This window comes from Heliangelus exortis, chromosome 1, assembly GCF_036169615.1.
Source record: "Heliangelus exortis chromosome 1, bHelExo1.hap1, whole genome shotgun sequence".
In the NCBI taxonomy this organism is placed as follows: Eukaryota; Metazoa; Chordata; class Aves; order Apodiformes; family Trochilidae; genus Heliangelus; species Heliangelus exortis.
The window spans coordinates 77510850-77528923 of record NC_092422.1 but is presented as its reverse complement, the minus strand read 5'-3'; the positions used below and the strand labels follow the sequence as shown (position 1 = coordinate 77528923).

At 36.0% G+C, this 18074-nt stretch overlaps 1 protein-coding gene across 6 annotated transcripts in view; it reads right to left on the bottom strand.

The window, feature by feature from the left end:
• Nucleotides 1-18074, bottom strand: part of CNKSR2 (connector enhancer of kinase suppressor of Ras 2) — a 215176-nt gene that overhangs the window by 49166 nt on the left and 147936 nt on the right. For all 6 annotated transcript variants that reach the window (XM_071749698.1, XM_071749682.1, XM_071749687.1 and 3 more), the window contains 4 exons: nt 8938-8986; nt 7986-8158; nt 5720-5793; nt 2689-2760 (listed from right to left, as the gene is read on the bottom strand). In XM_071749698.1, coding sequence (XP_071605799.1) covers nt 2689-2760; nt 5720-5793; nt 7986-8158; nt 8938-8986 — 368 coding nt within the window. The remainder of the gene's footprint in view (nt 1-2688; nt 2761-5719; nt 5794-7985; nt 8159-8937; nt 8987-18074) is intronic.

Here is an 18074-nt window from a genome sequence, read left to right as displayed (position 1 = left end):
TTCACTGAAATCTTCCAGAGACATTCTTATGTGCTAATACTATGAGCTGACTTGTCGTCTTTCCTTTTGATCATAGAGCTATACTAAAGAAGAAAACTCATAAAAGTCAATACTCAGTGTTACAGAAAGAGAAAGAGATCAGCAGGTCAAGGAAGTTCTCAGACAAATATTCCATATGAAGTTACTGACTCCCTGCCAAGATGATATAATTTTGGCAGCCATATATGTCTATCACTTTAAAAATGGGATATTTTGGAATAAAAAGGACAAATTAAGAGTACGGTAAGTATTTAAACCAGCCAGTTCTGAAAAGGATGATTTTGCCTCTGAGCTGATCAAGATTTTTGAGTAAAGAACAAATAGTTAGTCCATAAGGCAACAGGCACAGCTACCACAGAAAAATCAAAGTTATATAGAGTATCATCAAATAGAAATACAGATACTGGCTTCCACAGCAGAATATTTTCTTGGAATGGGAGAAATTTTCAAGGAAGATATCCCTATGGCTCTACTTTTACACTAGCAACACATTACTTTGCATTAGTAGAGTATATTCTGTCCTTCTTCTCACCAAAACTAAGCAGGTTATGCAGGTAGAAAAAACACTTTTGGTGATCTGACCATGGAGGACCTTCAGATGTCATAAAAATAAAGGTCAGTAATCATAGTTCTCCAGACTCCTGACCAGCATAATGGTTTGGCACAGTCATAAAAGTAGTAAGAAAATTTGAAATGTGATGGTTACCTGAGATTAAAATACCCATTTTAAGTGAAGAGACACACACAAACAAAAACTTCACATCCTGAATACACTTTAAAACCAAAACAAGTAAATAATTTGATAGAATGAAAGAACTGTACAACTTTGAACTTTTGCTTAGACTGTGTAACAGTGGTTTTCTACTTCGGTTTCTTCTGCTTCAAGTATAAACAGTACCGAATGACTGCATGATACATAATTTAAAAGTATGTCCAATGAATGAAAAAAAAGAGCAGAAGTTGATCAAAACAGCCTTAATTTAATTTAGTCACTTGATTCTGTGTTTTACTTCAGCTAGGCAACAAAATGCTTTTATATACAGCAGTATTATAGATTTATTTAGTATTTAGAAATATTTTATAATTTCTTCATTTGAAAGGTTATTGCTTAGTAACCCACTTTTTTCAATACATTGAGTTAATTCAATATTTGTGGAAATACATAATTTTCTTTAATACATTAAACAAAGAGAAAAGAAAAAAATTAGTTGGTAAGACTGTGATGGCAACTCAAATAACAGAATTACAAGTAATTCCACAGACCTTGACAAAGCTGCTTTAAATTTCCATATTTATAACTCAGTTCAAAATTTGCTGATGCTAAATGAATTAATAAACACTTATTTCAAATGATGATAATATTACTATTTGTATTGTGAAGTTAACAGTCTTTTGGAACAGGTTTTAGACTGTGCAATATATTTTCTAAGAAATGATCCATATTTGCTGCTGCTTTCTGATTACTGACCAGTTATAAAAAATTTTATCCTAAGAAACACAGTACCTGGTCATACTGGCTGTGGACCTGTTGACAAAAATTCTTTATCTACTGCTTTAGTTCAGGGTATGTTGAACAGACCAAGCCATCATTCTGTTTGCTGTGCAGCAAACTGCAATTTGAGTGACTGGCTTGACAGAATTATCAAGGAAAGGCAAGCCTGAAATTTTACAAACAAATAAAAAGGTGTTTTTTTCTAACCAAGGAGAGACTTCTCAAGTGAGCCTTAGTCATGCATGACATTTTGAAAAAATGCTAACAGACAGCTATTTCTAAATGAAAGCAAGCATAGTATTGTACTGGTGTACTTTTCCAGTCAAAGATCACCAGTAAAGAATTAGCAGTACCCTGAAGGTGCTCTGCCAGGTAGCTGAATCTAATAGATACAGGAGAGACTAAGCCATGATTACAGCGTTTACTAACATTTATTTGGATTGACTCTTATCTCCTTTTTCCTCTCTTTTAAAAGCAGTTTTACTCAGAAAAGATGTCCACAGAAAAATTCTCAGGTTGCAATAACAGGTTGTTGTTTGTGTCATACGATGAAAATGGCTTCTTATTGTGAAGTGAATTAATTTCAGTTTATGTTGTGAAAATAAATGAAATAAAACACAAATTTGAATACAAATGGGTTTCATGTTTTTAATTTACCATTAAAATTAATTAAGAGGAACTGTGTTTATTTTGTGCTGATCATTTTTCAGAAAAAAATAAAGCAAAGGTGGCGTAAAATAGATACAGTAAAACTCAATATTCAAACAACTACAACTTAAATCCTTGTTTTTTTGAGTTGGTGAAATTTTCCACACTAAATCCAATACAATCAAAATTTCACTTCTATATGTAGGTTAAATTCATGGTAGTAGAGAATCTGCAAAATTAATTCCTTCCAATTTCTACCTTCTTTGTCAAATTTTTTTCCAAAATTCTTTAAAATTTTGTTAAAAAACCCCCACAACAGTAAATTTTTCCATTAATTGAATAGTAAGGATAAGCTGTCACTCAGAAACAATGCTACTCTGCACTTCTTTCCCCAGCTACTAAACGTAACTTCTTAGATTCGTAAGTAATTTATTATCACTCTGTTATTACGAGTTCAAGAAGTGTTACATTTAAGGAAAGGTTCTTTGAACTTTGGAAGATTTCCTTACCTGTTCATATCATCTAGATGTTCAGCAGCAAAATAAAAACTTTTGATCTTAGGATGGCAGGCTTTGAATGCACTGTAAAGGAAAAGAATAATTATAAAAATGTAATGGCAAAACTCTTTTTTTTTCCTCTCTCTCTCTCTTTTTTTTTTAGTGTAAGATAGCATGGTTAATAAGGAATGTAATGAGTTTGGATTTCCTGAATTGTTGGATGCCCCCCTTCCTCATCCCCCCAAACAGTATCTAAACATACAGCTTTTTAAGACTGTGTCAGATTTCACCAAGTAAAGTGCTCTTCTGGTACAGTATCTGAATAATCTTGATTTATTTTTGCAGAAATATCATTCAAGAATCACCTGGAGAGTACTATTTGGCTTAAGTAAACATGTCAAGCATATAATTTTATGTAGCAGGTAATTTTGCTGATATACCTATAGCAGTCATTTTTTTCTGAACAGAAAATTTACTGAACAATTTATTCAATACTACAGGAAAAATCTCAGTCCTGGTGATTTCTCACACCCCAATGACCTTGATGTTACATTTAGCTCTAATTACTGCATTTCTAATGTGAAAACGTGATGTGCTGATTGACTTCTGAAAAGCTGTTATAAATCAACACTATGTGCTTGAGGTCATTCTAAGCAATGGGTGATTACATCTCATCTTTTCTTTCCACCAAAGCAATCAACATGACTGTGCTGAGAGAATTACCGAATTTCAGATGTAATACAAAACAAATTGCTAGAAATAATTTTTTAACTGTGTTGGATAAAGATTTATGGCTAAATACTTGAAGTTCTAGAAAATGCATCTGAAATTAATTAATAATTTAGAGAAGAATAATTTTTGACCATGAAGATTTCTCTTAAAATAAGAACCAAAAAATATGTCCCAAAGAAAATAATTGCAAAAATGATACATGAAAAACATCATCACTATTTTTATGAGACAAAATGGATTTTATATATAAAATAAAAGAATAGTTTGGATTGGAAGGGATCTTGAAGATCACCTAGCTCCAACCCCCCTGCCATGGGCAGGGACACCTCCCAGCAGACCAGGTTGCTCAAAGCCCCATCCAGCCTGGCCTTGAACACTTCCAGGGATGAGGCAGCCACAGCTTCCCTGAGCAACCTGTGCCAGTGTCTTACAAAAGAATTGCTTCCTAATGTCTAACATAAATCTACTCTCTTCCAGATTCAAACCATTACCCCTTGTCCTGTTGCTACACACCCTCGTAGAAAGTCTCTCCCCAGCTTTCCTGTAGCCCCTTCAGGTTCCAGAAGGCTGCTATAAGGTCTCCCTGGAGACTCCTCCAGGTTGAATAATTCCACCTGCCTCATCCTGCCCTCATAGGACAGGTGCTCCAGTCCTCTGATCATCTTTGTGGACATCCTTTAGACTCACTCCAAGAGCTCTGTGGCCTTCCTGCTGGCCAGACTTCTTTTAATAGTTTATGGGCTGGATAATATCAAATAGTTGTGCTATATCTAATCCATCTAATCGACTCAAAAAATGGTAACAATGTGTATATTGCTTGCAGTTTTCAAATATATGTGTACATGTATGTAAATATACAAAAATAGTTTTTTAGAAACCAGGGATATGAAAAAAAATATTCCTGGTTTAGAATGCAGGAATACCCAAGAAAGTTCCTGCTAGCAATGTAAAATTGAGGAAAATGAGCATTACTCTAACGCATTAAAGCATGACAAAGTGTTATGCAAGTGAAAGCAGATGTACAGTGACATCTGCTCAGTTTAGAAAGACATCATCAGATTACTGAGACCCAAAACTTGACTTTGTAAAATTGTTACAGCATCTGTTGTCTGGAGTCTTAGAGATTTTTTTTCTTTATCTGCCACTCAAGCAATGAATTTTAATAACCACATCTCAGGTTCTACTATCCAGTAGATACCAAATCAAGTAAGAAAAACAATCAGGGTGCAACCCTGAAAAATATGTTGACTTTATGCTCTTGCCCCAACAAAAGAACAAAAAATGGTGAATTCAGCAATGTACCTTAAAGACACAGGACTATAAGCCCAAGCTGATGTACCTTTCTTTTTATTATATTTTTTTTCTTAACTGCAGTTTTCATTTTCTGCCTTCTGAGACCATCATGAATAGTAGAGCTCATCCTGAAGAGATATGTAGACCAACTGATACAAGGTCAGTGTCTTCTTTAAAAATGCTACAAAATCATACCATTTTATTTTTGCTATTGCTTCTCTGTACAAATTTCAGTGATTTCACAGTCTTCATAAACTTAAAAGAATGGTAAACCATTAGAAGGTAAAGAAAAATGTTTTCAGCAACACTGACTCTAAAAATACCACTCTGGGAGTGCACCTGTCACATTGCTACATATGCTTAAATTTGCATCTACATAAGAAATGGATTTGTGCAATGAATGGCACAATTCTGGACAGCAACAAACACAGCTAGGTGGAAGAAATTTTATTTGAGGCCTTTAGGTCATACCTCAAATCATTGTCATTCTCTTTTTACTCTGCCCCAGGACCAATACATTGTGTCAGCAAACTTTGATATGATGGTAACTACTTTGTAGTTATATTAAAGGCTGATGCCCAGCTTTGAACTTGGGGACTTTTTCATTTGGATGGTCACTTTATTATGCTTAAAGCTCTTTATTGAGTTTAAAGATATCACACACACATTCCAACCCCCCAAAAAAAACCCAAAAAACTGCTTAAAACAAGAAAGGAAGCAAAAGAAAAAAAGGAAAACTAGAAAAATAAAGGGACAGAAGCAGTCAAGCAGCCTTCCTGCTCTTAATTAATTTTGCTCTAGTTAAGCACTCTGACTCATAATAAAGTAAAAAAAACCTTCTTCAAGAAAGATGGCACAAAGAAACCCGACAGTTGCCTCTTCTGTATAAGCTTATTCTACAATAATCAGCATACAAGCAAATAATCATTTTACCAAAGTCTATTATTTCACTATTTTAAGGAGAAATCTTGTTCTATTTTTTACATTGTATCATTGCATTATTTTTGAGCATACTCACTATTTCTTGCGGCATTCACTGGCTCTGTCAATTTTAAATTCAGGTAGACTGATGAATCCTTCTGCTTTTTCATCCTGCAATGGCAGTTTTAGATACGACTGTTGTCAGAAAAAAAGTAAAAATCCCACCACACCGAACACTTAGTGATATTTTCACTTGCCTGCTTCTTACATAAGGAATCCTAATGTATGCTCTGCTCTGGCAAACCTCCCACAGAAGTCACTGGGACTTTTGCCAAAGTAGTAAGACAGATCCCTTGGTGTAAAATACAGTTTTAAATACCCAGTTTTCTCAAACAATTTCACAGCTGAACCAGCATTTGAAAACATACAAAATGACCAAACGTGTTCAGGCAATTAGTTATTTTAATTAGCTAATTTCTGGGGAAGATGGACTAATTAGTATGGAGAAATACAGTCTACTGTAAGGATTAGGGAAAAAAGAAATTTAAATGCGTGCTCTTCACCATCTTTATATAATATTACAGTTAAGAGGTGTGATGTCTCTTTGGCTACTTTCATGTCTCTCTAATATCCAAGAGAGAAGACACCTGACCTTCCTCCCCTGTCCTCTAAAGACTTAAACATAGTTTATTTTTATCAGGTATTTGATCTCCCTTGACTTCTCACAATTTGAAAGCATTATTTATTTTAAGTTACTAATGTATCAATAACTTGGACCCTCTGATTTATCTGCTCATAACTTTGCATGAGAAATAATAAAAAATCATAAAAATGAAGCTGCAGAAAACACAAATGCTTGTTAAAGAATTTCAGAGCATCACATCTTTTTCTTAGACTCTGCATGGATGTTTATGACATATATGTATATATATATGTGCAGTCCATATTACTGTATTCTGTCTTAAAAATAAACAAATAAAGGACACAAATCAACATATGTGAAACTGGAACTAGACTTGTTCTGTGGAAGCTACAAGATTGTACCAGGTGCTGCATTTTCAGGTATGTTAAAATCGAAAGGACACTGTTTAGAATAATCTTGCTATTTCTTTGCATAGTTGCCTAAGGAAACAAAATTTTGGCAATAGCACTGTTTGCTTGTCTGACCATCTGCCACTGAGGTTTCCCTGACCAGCTTTTGAATATATTGGTGATTGCAGATACTTCAGTAAAGGAGATGAGCTCTCAAAAATAACCCAGTCTCTAATTCTGAGGGAAATGAGCAACAGAAAGGAGACAAAGGCACTCAGACCACTACTCCCTGTCCATGGGAAAGAAATGCACAACTCAGTGGTCCCACATGCTCCTTGGCCAAGGCTGGAGACCAGCTTGGTTGTATGTCACCAGCCATATCTACTTGCAGATTTGAATTACCACCCTGATGAAGACTTCATAGTAGGCCTTGAGGAGGGAGGATGGAGAGGAGGGAGTTTGGGTTACTGACATGAAGCTGGGATCAAGGCACAAATAGGATGAGACTCTGGGAAAACAGGCTTTGATAATGCTGTTTATGGGGCAATTTGCTTTCTGTCTGCTTCAGGAAAATTGCAGGTCATGTTATTTTTAAAAAGTTTTCTAGAAATGCTTGCAGTTATTAAAAGAAAAAGTCCAGGACTGAGTGCATTCACATGTTGGCAATGATTTTATCTCAGGATATTTCCTAGTGAGACTAACAGGCATAAAAATCAAGGTCTCCTAACTCACTGGCAAAAAGCTTTCTTGCTAAAGCTGATATAAATAAATGTGTTCTAATACAGAACATGCTGTACAATCAAAGCAAAGTTGGGCTGCTCCAGTTTTCTTAAGTTCAGCATATATGAGCACCACTGAAATTGTATCCGAAGCTTCAAAGAAGGAACAAGAGAACACAACTGAGAAGACAAAAGCATCTTCCTTAGTTACCAGAGGTTTTGGTGATTTTACTAGCACAGATAAACAAAAAACAGCAGGCAGCACGTCATTAATGTTTACACCCCCATGAAGAAATTTGAATGACAGGATTAAACAACTACTTTTTCTCTTTCAAAGGTTTGAAGGTAGATCTGTGATTTATTCTAAACTGATGAGAGCAGGACACAGAGAAGCGTGTTATTTCTCCTTATAGTAAAAGGTGAATTTAAAGGATATCTCTGGACATTAATGGGAATTTAGTCAGGCAGTTAATATTAATTTCACTATGCTTCTTTGGGTGAATAACATTATTCACATATATAAGCACTCAAAGCTCTGGCTTCCCACTAAATCATGACAAGAGCATTACACAGGGTAGGGCATTTATTGAAACAGGGAGCACAGATGCTTACCTCTTCATTGATATACCAATATAGAGAGGTGTCCTTCAGGACAAACCAGTATTTTTTCCATTTCTGAGAAAAATAACTCTTGGCATCTTTCTTTTTCCAAAGCCAGCCTTCACAGTCCCCTCGACCAAGGTCTTTACATGAAATTCGTCTTTTGCTTTTACCAGGAATAGGAGCTGAAAGTGACAATGAGCTGATGTGAAAGATTTTGACTTTCCATTCAACATGATAGCTAGCCAGAAAGGACTATAAACTTGATTATGAAAATTAATTAAAATTTTAAACCTCAATTTGCCATTAATAAATTATTACAAACCTTCTATTTCGACCACAAAGTCTATGCAAGGAACCATAAGTTAAAAACCAAACCCAAACAAACCATATTCAGCACCTCACAGAGCTCATATTCTATGGATAAGGAAAAAAAAAGCAAGCAACACAATAAAAGAAGACACAGAGAAAAGAAAGGCAAGATATATTTAAAAGTAGTTATAATCTTCAACAGATTAGTATTTCACATCAGATTAAAGCCCACAGCATATAAATTCATGTACTTGACTGCCAAATACAACCATGTAAGTACATTAACAGCTATTCAAAAACCTCTCTTTGCAGCTCCTTTTGCAACTAAAACAGTTCCTAAGGCCTTTGTACTTCTAAATCAAAGGAGGACAATTTACTATGATATGTTACCTGACAGCTGCTGGAAAAAACAGCCTTGACCCCAAACAGGCTAGAGTTGGGAAAAAAAAGACAGACAACTACAGATATAAGCAGATAGAGAAACATTAGGAAACTATGAGACATCATGAATGGACTAACATGTTCTCAATATGATCAACTGAACTAAAGACTGGTGTTAATAAGTTCTAGTTCCTCAGATACTGCAATACCATAAACATTAAGGCAGGCAATTCCCTTCCTAGCAATACATGAAAACAAATGCAGTACTTACCTTTGTTCTTCTTTTTACTTTTCTGCTGTAGAGAAGACTGCTGAAATGTCTACAAGAAAATCAAAATGGAAGAAGTGAAAAGAGTGTTTTTATCCAACCACATCCTTATCATAACAGAAGGGTAATGTTGCAAACACTTAAGTCATCACCAGGTAGCACCAGTCAAAGACATCTAGGCCTATGAGAAAACATAATTTTAGTTCATCTGTTCATACAGTCGTAAAGCAAAAGCACACACTGAAACCACAAATTAGTTTGCCAAAACAACTTCAGTTGCTCCCTAAAATGCTTCTCTCATTCTGTTAATAAGGAAGGAATGTCTCCCTTTGGTTAGTATGATAGTGAAGTTACACAGCCTCCACGCTTCTCATACATCATCTAATTACGGTCTACCCTGACACAAATGTGAAAAAATGCAAATTAAGACTCTGCCTAATGCAGGTGCAAAGGCATTTCTACAATAGTCTTTCAAACATCAGATAATATACTCAAAAACAGGCCTAATATTTTTATAGACACCATTAAACTCTGCTAAGTCACAATTTGGAAAATGTCACTCAAATAAATATTATGAAATAGAAAACTCATAATTTTTTACCAGTGAAGCTTTGATTGGAAGTATTTCTCTCCAGCTGAGGGAAATGAACTGACTCATGAACCAACCCAGTGCCTTGGCAATGAAATGGGATAGAAATTACTCCTGTACCTAAGATCCTAGCTTATTAAAAATGGCAATATATAGTAACATATTTTGTGGTCAGTTCTGTTAAGAAACTTTAACTCAGATAATCGCTATCACTCCAGTGAATTAAAAAACTAATTATGTAATAAATCCCTTAGAAATTTAAAGATGCCATTTTAGTTGTTTTGAACGCTACTTTCCTATAAAGACAGACATATGCATTAGTGTTGAAGCTAAGAAAAGGCCACACTAGACTGTCTGTGTATTAAAACTTCTTATTTCAGCTTACCTTGAATCAATAAAAAAATCAAAGCTTTTCTGCCACTTGGTAAAAACATATCTAAGCAAAAGCACTGACAGTCCTGTGAGCCCAAGTTCTGTTCCTAGCAGATAAAACAAACCCTCACTGCAGCTTACAAGACTCCCTTTTCAATTCAAAGAGCTGCTTTTCATTTCCTTCTTCCTGCTTTCCATACACCTGAGCTTACATATAGGAATATTGAGGCTCATCTTATAAGGGATATCTCACCTCGCAGCTTAGACATTCTAAAGCAGCAACTACTAACATGTCCCTGGGAATAAAATATCAGCAATACAATGACAATTTCATGTAATATAAAAAAATTAACTGATTCTGTAGATGTGCTCATCCCCTGTAGATCACATCTGAAGAAAGCTACTTGACTGTATTGCCACCTCAGAAGGCCAAAAGAGGCCTTAACTGGGAAGAAAAAAGAAGCCCATTTGTTTTCATTCCCTGGCTCATCTTTTTTCTGCTGCTACTGGTATCAGTTCAATCAGCAGCAGCTTTCAGCAATCTGACACAGAAACACCATCCCAATCTATGTCACATGAAATGTTTCGACCTGAATGAGACCAAGAGATATCTTTATGGCCCAAGAATAATAGGGTGACTGGGGAGAACTATCTAAATAACTCCCTCTTAGACAAGTTGAAAATCCTACCTAATTCAAAGAGGGTGAAAAAACACACGCACAAACCCAGCACTTTTCAGTTCACAACTCAAACAATTTCATTCTGCTGCTTGATTTTTCTACACTAATATTTTCACAGTGCCAAAACAGAAAAGGAATACCTCTGCTTGGTTTTTCAATAAGTGGTTCTGAAAGCAGAGGAGAACAATATGAAAAGCCTTCTCTTTAAGTGTTTTGTCTGTAAATCAAACCGGCAAAAGTGAGTTTGCCCCTATCAACCTCTCAGTCAGTTTTGGGGAAGAAAGGGTAATGAAGGAGTATCAGTTTTTAATAGGAAGACAGAATGTAATTTATATGACTAGCTATTTTTCCATACATTATGTCATACTGCAAAATAGAAAGGCTTTAATATTTTCATTTATTATTCTAAATTATCTCATTAAATCTAATTATAATTAAAGACAAAATTTATAGATGAGTGAAGTTCCTGGGAACTATTCAAATGACTTCATTGATTTTAGCTTACACTTTAGACTACTTTACATTGACTTCAGGCTTCCAGTTGGTTTGTTCTTTGCAAAAACCAGCACCAGATTTATTTATTTTTTTTACCCAGAACATGTATAAGCAGTATGCATTAGTTAGTGCCATTCACTTTCAAACTCACATGTTATCTGAAAAAACCTGCCTGAGGATGGAATCTAAGAATGCTTCTTCTGTTGATTTTTTTTAAGAAAACCATTAATGTAATCTGCAGCCTTGTCCCAGTTATTAGACAATGCCATTTTCTCAGTGCTGTTTAGCATCACAGAACGATGAAGGAGACCACGTCCTTCCTCTTGCTCAGAGCAAGGCTTGCTTTGAGGCCAACACTGGATCATGTTTTTCAGGGCCATCTCCAGCCTAGATCCAGCTGCCTCCAAAGAGGGAGGTCCCACAGCTTCCTTAAGTGACCTGTCCTAATTTTGGCAACCATAATGTTTCCCATTTCACAGCTTAATTCTGTGATGTGGCAAATATGGAAATAATATAAAGACTTCCTTTTAATGCCACGAACCCTAAAAATATGTATTCACACCAAAGCCAGAAATTTAGTTGGACTAAAGGAAGTTTGCTGCAAGATACTGCTTCATCACCCACCCACCAGGGCAGATTTCAACATATGTTCACTGCATTTTGATTGCAATATATCTTGAGCTTTGAGCAACTGTTTTCAGATTCATCTTGTACCAGTTTCCAAGAATTTATCTCTCCCACCAATTCTGAGAGCAAGCATGAAATGAAATAGAAAACAGCATTCTATATTAAAGAAAGTTGTTAGCAATGCAAAGTAATGAATAAAATGGAAACAATACTGCCAATGAAAAGATGAAACAGATTAATACCTTAACCCAAGTGGAAATCGTCACTTTGGAAGAAAATTTTAGACTGTTTAATTATATTCTGAATTATATGCTTTCCAGTTGCCCAAAATACAATCAGCAAAATTTTCCATTATCCAAGAGCATGGTGTCATATGATATTTAGCAGATTTCAGAACTCTCCCTTCAATAACTTGGGCCTTAGATTTTTGAATGCAATAATATTCTCCTGTAACATGTGAGGCTTGAACTTGTATCGAATAATACACTTCAACTAAATGTATATTTAAATAGAATATCAAAGAACACATTGATGCATATATATATGTCTGTCTTTGCTATCAGCAACCTCCAAAGCACATATATTTCAGGAGGAACAAAATATAATTTATCAAAGAGATTTTTGTGATGCTTCTTTTTCTTTCTAATAAAGGTGCTAAGCCTACCTCCAGCCCTACCTGAGGGCTTAGACACACATCCCATCAGCCAATGGACATTTCATTGGGTATGGAAAAGCCATAGTGGTTCCTCTTTTCCTGCAACAGTTCATTACCAAACTTGCTCTGTGGGTTGTATTCACACTCTTCAGAATGACTGACAGAGTTCTGAAAGCACATCAGAAGACTGAGATGCAGTAAATAGCAATCTGCATAGAGTAGACCTTTCCATGCTTTTAGGATTATTGTGCTGTATTACAGCTACCTAGGTTCACACTAACAAAAGAGGTCCAATGACCTATAACTGGATTTGTTCCTTTAGAAATAAAATAATCACATTTAAATTGTATAATCAATAATATCTGCATGCACACAATCATATGCCAGCACCGTTGCAAGTACAGCACATTTTCCAAGAAATTCAATGATCAGGTTTTTGTCTCATTCTCAGAGTTATTCAGTCTCCTACTGCTTTTGGCTTTTGGAATATAGCATTCATTCTTGGTTAGTAACATGCTTTCTGATTATTTGCTCAGAAGGGAAGCAATATATAAAGTTAGTCATGAACACTGAGAAGCCTGAAAATGTAACTATTATGAACCATTTTGTAGTAATATATCTCTCTTATCTGCAAAAACATACTTGAATAAAAGTGTCAAATAATTTAGTTTTCAATTTATTAATTATTTTCATGTCAAATAGAAAGCCTCATAAACTGGTATTACAATACTAACATGAAACCGTAGTGAAGCTGCTATTAGGAGAAATGAATATTTGATAAATGCATGTTGTGGTGAAAATAATAAAATTTCTGTTCCAGTGGACACTTCAAATACTTCAAAAGACAAGTAGACTGGTAATCAAAACTACTGATTTCAAAGGACAGGCTATTTTGACAAACTTCAAAAATATGAGGAGGAAGTCCAAAGATTTGGGGTCAAACTATTCCAATATAAGAGCATTCCTAAGAGCTGATGTAAATGTTGTTTGTGACCAACAGAACAGGACATCCATGTCCAAAAAGTAGATATATTCTAGTAATTATATGTATCTCCTCATGGTTAGAGAGTTTGCAGTTTTACCAGAAAAGACCATAACTGAAGTTTCACTGAAACTCTGGATTGGCCATACCAATTAGTGCTAAATTTGACAGCTCAAAATGTCTTCTTTCAAGTGCTTGTTTGTTTCTTCACCACAGAGATTTTCTACTCATTTTCTTTTTTGAAAGTTGGAAGAGAAAAACAGGTTATGGAAATAATAATCTCCAACTCTTTTAGTAGAATTTGAGCTCAGACTGACTGGGAAGGAAAATGGCAGATATCTTTATTGGTTTTTTGAGAGCTCAAGTCAAATCCAATTTTTCTCAAGTTGAGAGTTTAGCCATTAAGGAACGATTTGCAGTCAGACAGTTCACCTCTATTACTGTAAGATAAGTTTTCCTAGTTTCAGCAGAGTAGCTTGCAACATTTCAGATTACTTCAACTTTCTACTGCAGATGGAAAAGCCAATATCTGGAAAACAATTAAAGATGGTGCTTCCAATTATTTGATCGATCTCTCACATTCAATACTTTGAACACACTGGCAAAGTTCTGTTTCCACAGTTCTGATACACTACATATATGTGTTCTTTGGTAATTGGTATGTTGAGATCCAAAATTAAATGCTAAAAAAAAAGAGTTTAAAAGGGTGAAAATTCAAATCTATTGCCACTATTTGCAACTCATTTTTAAGGGTACACCCAGCACAATATTTTGCCAAAATTTTCTTTGTTTACCATCTTGCTTAGTGTCCAGGAAGAACTAACAATAGATAGTATTTTAATGAATGTTTCTGGCAAATACAGCTTTCAAGGACTACCTTGCAAATGTATGAGAGAAAACCTCAGGCAGTTTGGAAAGTTTGAAACCTCTTGCCAATCAGCAGCAGAATTTAATTGACAACGGATAACCATTTTGTTTACAGCAAGGCCTCGTATTGCAAAGAAAGCAAAAAAATTACTGTTTATAGTCAGCTAAGTCTTGAAGCTAGCCAAGTCAACACTGGGCATCTGCAAGGCAGCTGAAGTTGGGCCACCCAGGACTTTTCTGGCATACAAGAGAAGAGGCAAGACATGACTTGATGCTCTGAAGGAATCAGCTACCAGGACTAAGGATTACATGAAGCATCTATGGGAGAAATTACATTCAAAAGCCAACCTACTAAAAAGTGGGATAAGGAAAGATTGTGCTTAAAGTTATCAACATGTCTAGTTTTGTTGATGTGTGTTGACTGAGGTTCAGAGACTGTGAACAGAATTAAAATCTTTAAAAAATCTCATGCATGGAATAGTTGATTCATCAGGTCATGCAGAATGTTTTATGAAATACTCCTGTTCCTGTTATTGCAAACCCTGAGATTATTTCAAATCTTTCTCTATTATCTTTTTTTCTATTGCATATTTTTTCTTTTTTTTATATATTTCTGGAACCTGAACTTCTCATACATCCAGCATTCTCTGATTTATCTGTGGCTACAAATACTCAGTTGCCCCAAATCAGTACCAAGTGACACTAAGTTGTGAATAAAGTAGTTTTAATATGCTGCAAGAGCTCGAGCTTGCATAACCCTTCTAAAATTGGGGCTTCACTCCCCTTGCCCTAATATGCAAATACAGTAAATGGCATGGTCCATGTCAGACAAAATCTAAGATGAAAGCACAGCAGTGAATTTATGAAGGCAAATCCAGAAAAATTTTCTACAGGAAAGTCACAGGCTTATAAAGCAGTTGTCTTATGTAAGGAATTCATAAATCCATAGTGAGTTGGAATGAAAAGTGATTTATGGACAAAGGATGCCACAGCTGATTTGCAATGCCCTGAATCTTTCAGTCTCACCTCCCAAAAGCAAAATTTATTGAATCAAGTCTTGATCTTTTGATGCTTTGGTAACAGATATTTCTGCTCTACCTGCACAGCTTGCTCTGCTCTTGAACACACTCTTTAATAAAAATATGATAGCTGGGTTTAAAAGAACAGCATTCACTAAGGTTCTAGCTAAGAGCTTAATGCTAAAACACAGTAGGAACATTATATATGAACAGACTTTTAAAACTGAGCTTTTGTAGTCCAAACAAAAAAATGTCAACAAGTAAGGCAGAATCACTGTACTGAGTGTCCTGTGGACAGTTCTCTTTTAAATGGCAGGTACCTCAGACAGAGAGAAGCATTAATCACTGGGTCTGTCAAGTGGGCTGTGAGAGACAGGCATATATTCACGGGAAGAAGGAATTCTAGAATTCATGGTTTGGTATGTCACACCATATACTATATTCCTTTTCCTCCCTTAGTTTTTCTTTTCCAGAACTGCAAAAAGGTGTTTCAATGCCTAGGCCAAATGCATGTATAATTGCAAAAGTTGGCAAAGAAACAGTTTTCTTGGCAGCAGCAAAGAAGTCCATTTCAGAGGAGATAATTTTCTCCATTTACCTGACAGCCGATGGCTCTATTCCTGTCACTACTCCTCTCATTCCCCCATAGTAACTTTATGAAAGGCTTCTAGGAAGTACTAGTACATGGTCATGCTGTCCACCAAGCACAGTTCTAAGTGGCATGCTGGTTTTTTTGAGCTCTGACCATGAATTCACAAGGCATGTATTTTGTTAGTGACCACAAGAATAAAAACCCAGTGTGTCCTAGGACGAATAAACTAAGAGCTTTTTACTGGAAAAAATGTAGCCTGAGACCTTGAAGCTGTCAACTTTCTAGGGGCCTTTGTTGTACCTGTGCAGGATTCTCACCTTCTTACAGTCTATAAGGGCTGATAATATCAAAGATGTCTAATTTTTTCATACAGCTGGTTCCTATAGCTGGTTATCCAAGAACAATATGCCAGCTAAGGACAGAACCGTGCTTGTCTGGAATATGACAGCAAGTACAGCTTTTCTATTCAGAGATTGTTAATCATTTTTCCATCCCCAACTTTCTGTTGTAATGTGGGGGGGGCTCTGTGGCAAATGTCACACTAGCAGGATGCAAAATTCCAATTGCATAAGCCAGCACAAATTGTTTGTGCCAACTTGTTAGCATAATGCCTGCAGAACTCAGAAAAATTAAACTTTTTAAAACATCCTCAAGCCATGCTGAGAAAATAATATATACAGTGGTTCTGCTTTCCAGTACTAGGGAAAGATTTTTCCTTTTTAATCTTTAAGCCACAGGACTCTTTAATTAAAATACTGAAGCAGTAAAACTTCTGGACAATATCAAACTTAAATGAGAGTTCTCATATTGTTCCACTGTCTTTTTGACTGACAGAACAAGGACTGCAGCACTGTCATAGCTGCCTAAAGCAAATGAGGATAAAAAGTTAACCTGGACAAGTGCTGTTCATTGGAATAATTTATTCTGAGATCATTCTTCTGCTTTACATCTTCTCTGAAACATGCAATTTTGGCACCTCCCACACTGTTTTTATTGACAGTAAGTCATCTAAGAGAGAAAGGGAGGGTGCAAAAACTGTATATATTCTTTAATGGCAAAAGTCCAAGTTGCATCAGTTCTTCCATCACTGTGTATGTTTCAACTGCCATCATTGAAGAAGGGAAAAGAAACTGAATTACCACAAGTACATAAAAGTACCTAACCCTTTATTTTTATTTCTACTCCAGACCAACTCCTAGTTTTATCTCTTACTGAAGAGAATGGACCAGTCAGAAAATTACAAAATGCCTGAGGTGGGAGGACGCCTCTGGAGGTTGTCTCACCCAGCTGTTGCTCAGAGCAGGGTCAACTAGAGCAGGTTCCTCAGGACTGTGTCCAGTTGGGTTTTTAGTATCTCCAAAGATGGGCACTCCATAACTCAAGGGCCTGAGTAAACTGCTCCAGTTAAACCATTTCACAGTAAAAGTATTTTTTTCTTATGTTTACATGGAATTTCTTATATTTCCATTTGTGTCCTTTGCCTGCTGTCCTCTCATGAAGTATTACTGAGATGATGGCCTCCTGGATTGCTGTGTGTGCCAGACAAGACCTGAGGGTGTGTATTCTGGGAACTGGTGTGAAACCATCATTGTAAACTCTCCCATAGCAGATCTTTGTTAGTATTCCAAGGGGACTGCCTGGCACTTAAGGAAATGGCCTGCATACAGAGACAATGATAGAGAACAGAACTGGCAAGTGAGTGAAGGTCTGCTCTAGTTGTTCAATCTGATACGTCTCAATCACTACTACTAATTGAAACAGGCCTATAAAAGAAGGAGCTGTGGTGATGGGTTTCAGGAGTTTCAGTGAAACCAACCATCCCCTGTTGGCTGGCTCAACGCTGGACCCAGGACCAGAGATATTTGCTAGCTATCGCTTCTAATTTTTCTCCTCCTACTTTCTTGCTTTCTCTTTCCTCAAATCATTAAGTAAAACAATGATTACCACTGTTTTTTTTTCCCTCATGTTGCACAGCCTGAACGCATGGTGACTTTTGTGATCTAAATAATCAGCCTTTATGATTACGCAGCCTGAGCATACATAATAATCAAAGTATCAGCTTTTATGAGTTATTCCTTCTATAGTTCTAATTAAATCATATGTTCAAATAAAGTCCTTGAGTGTTCTTTCACCTTAATCTGATCAAGGGGTATCTGACGCTTGAGTATTTTCTCAGACTGTAATGTTTTAGTCACTCTCCCTGGAAGGACCATGTCTGACACTAAGGTTGGATCACTAAGCCCATGTCTGACACCTGGGCTC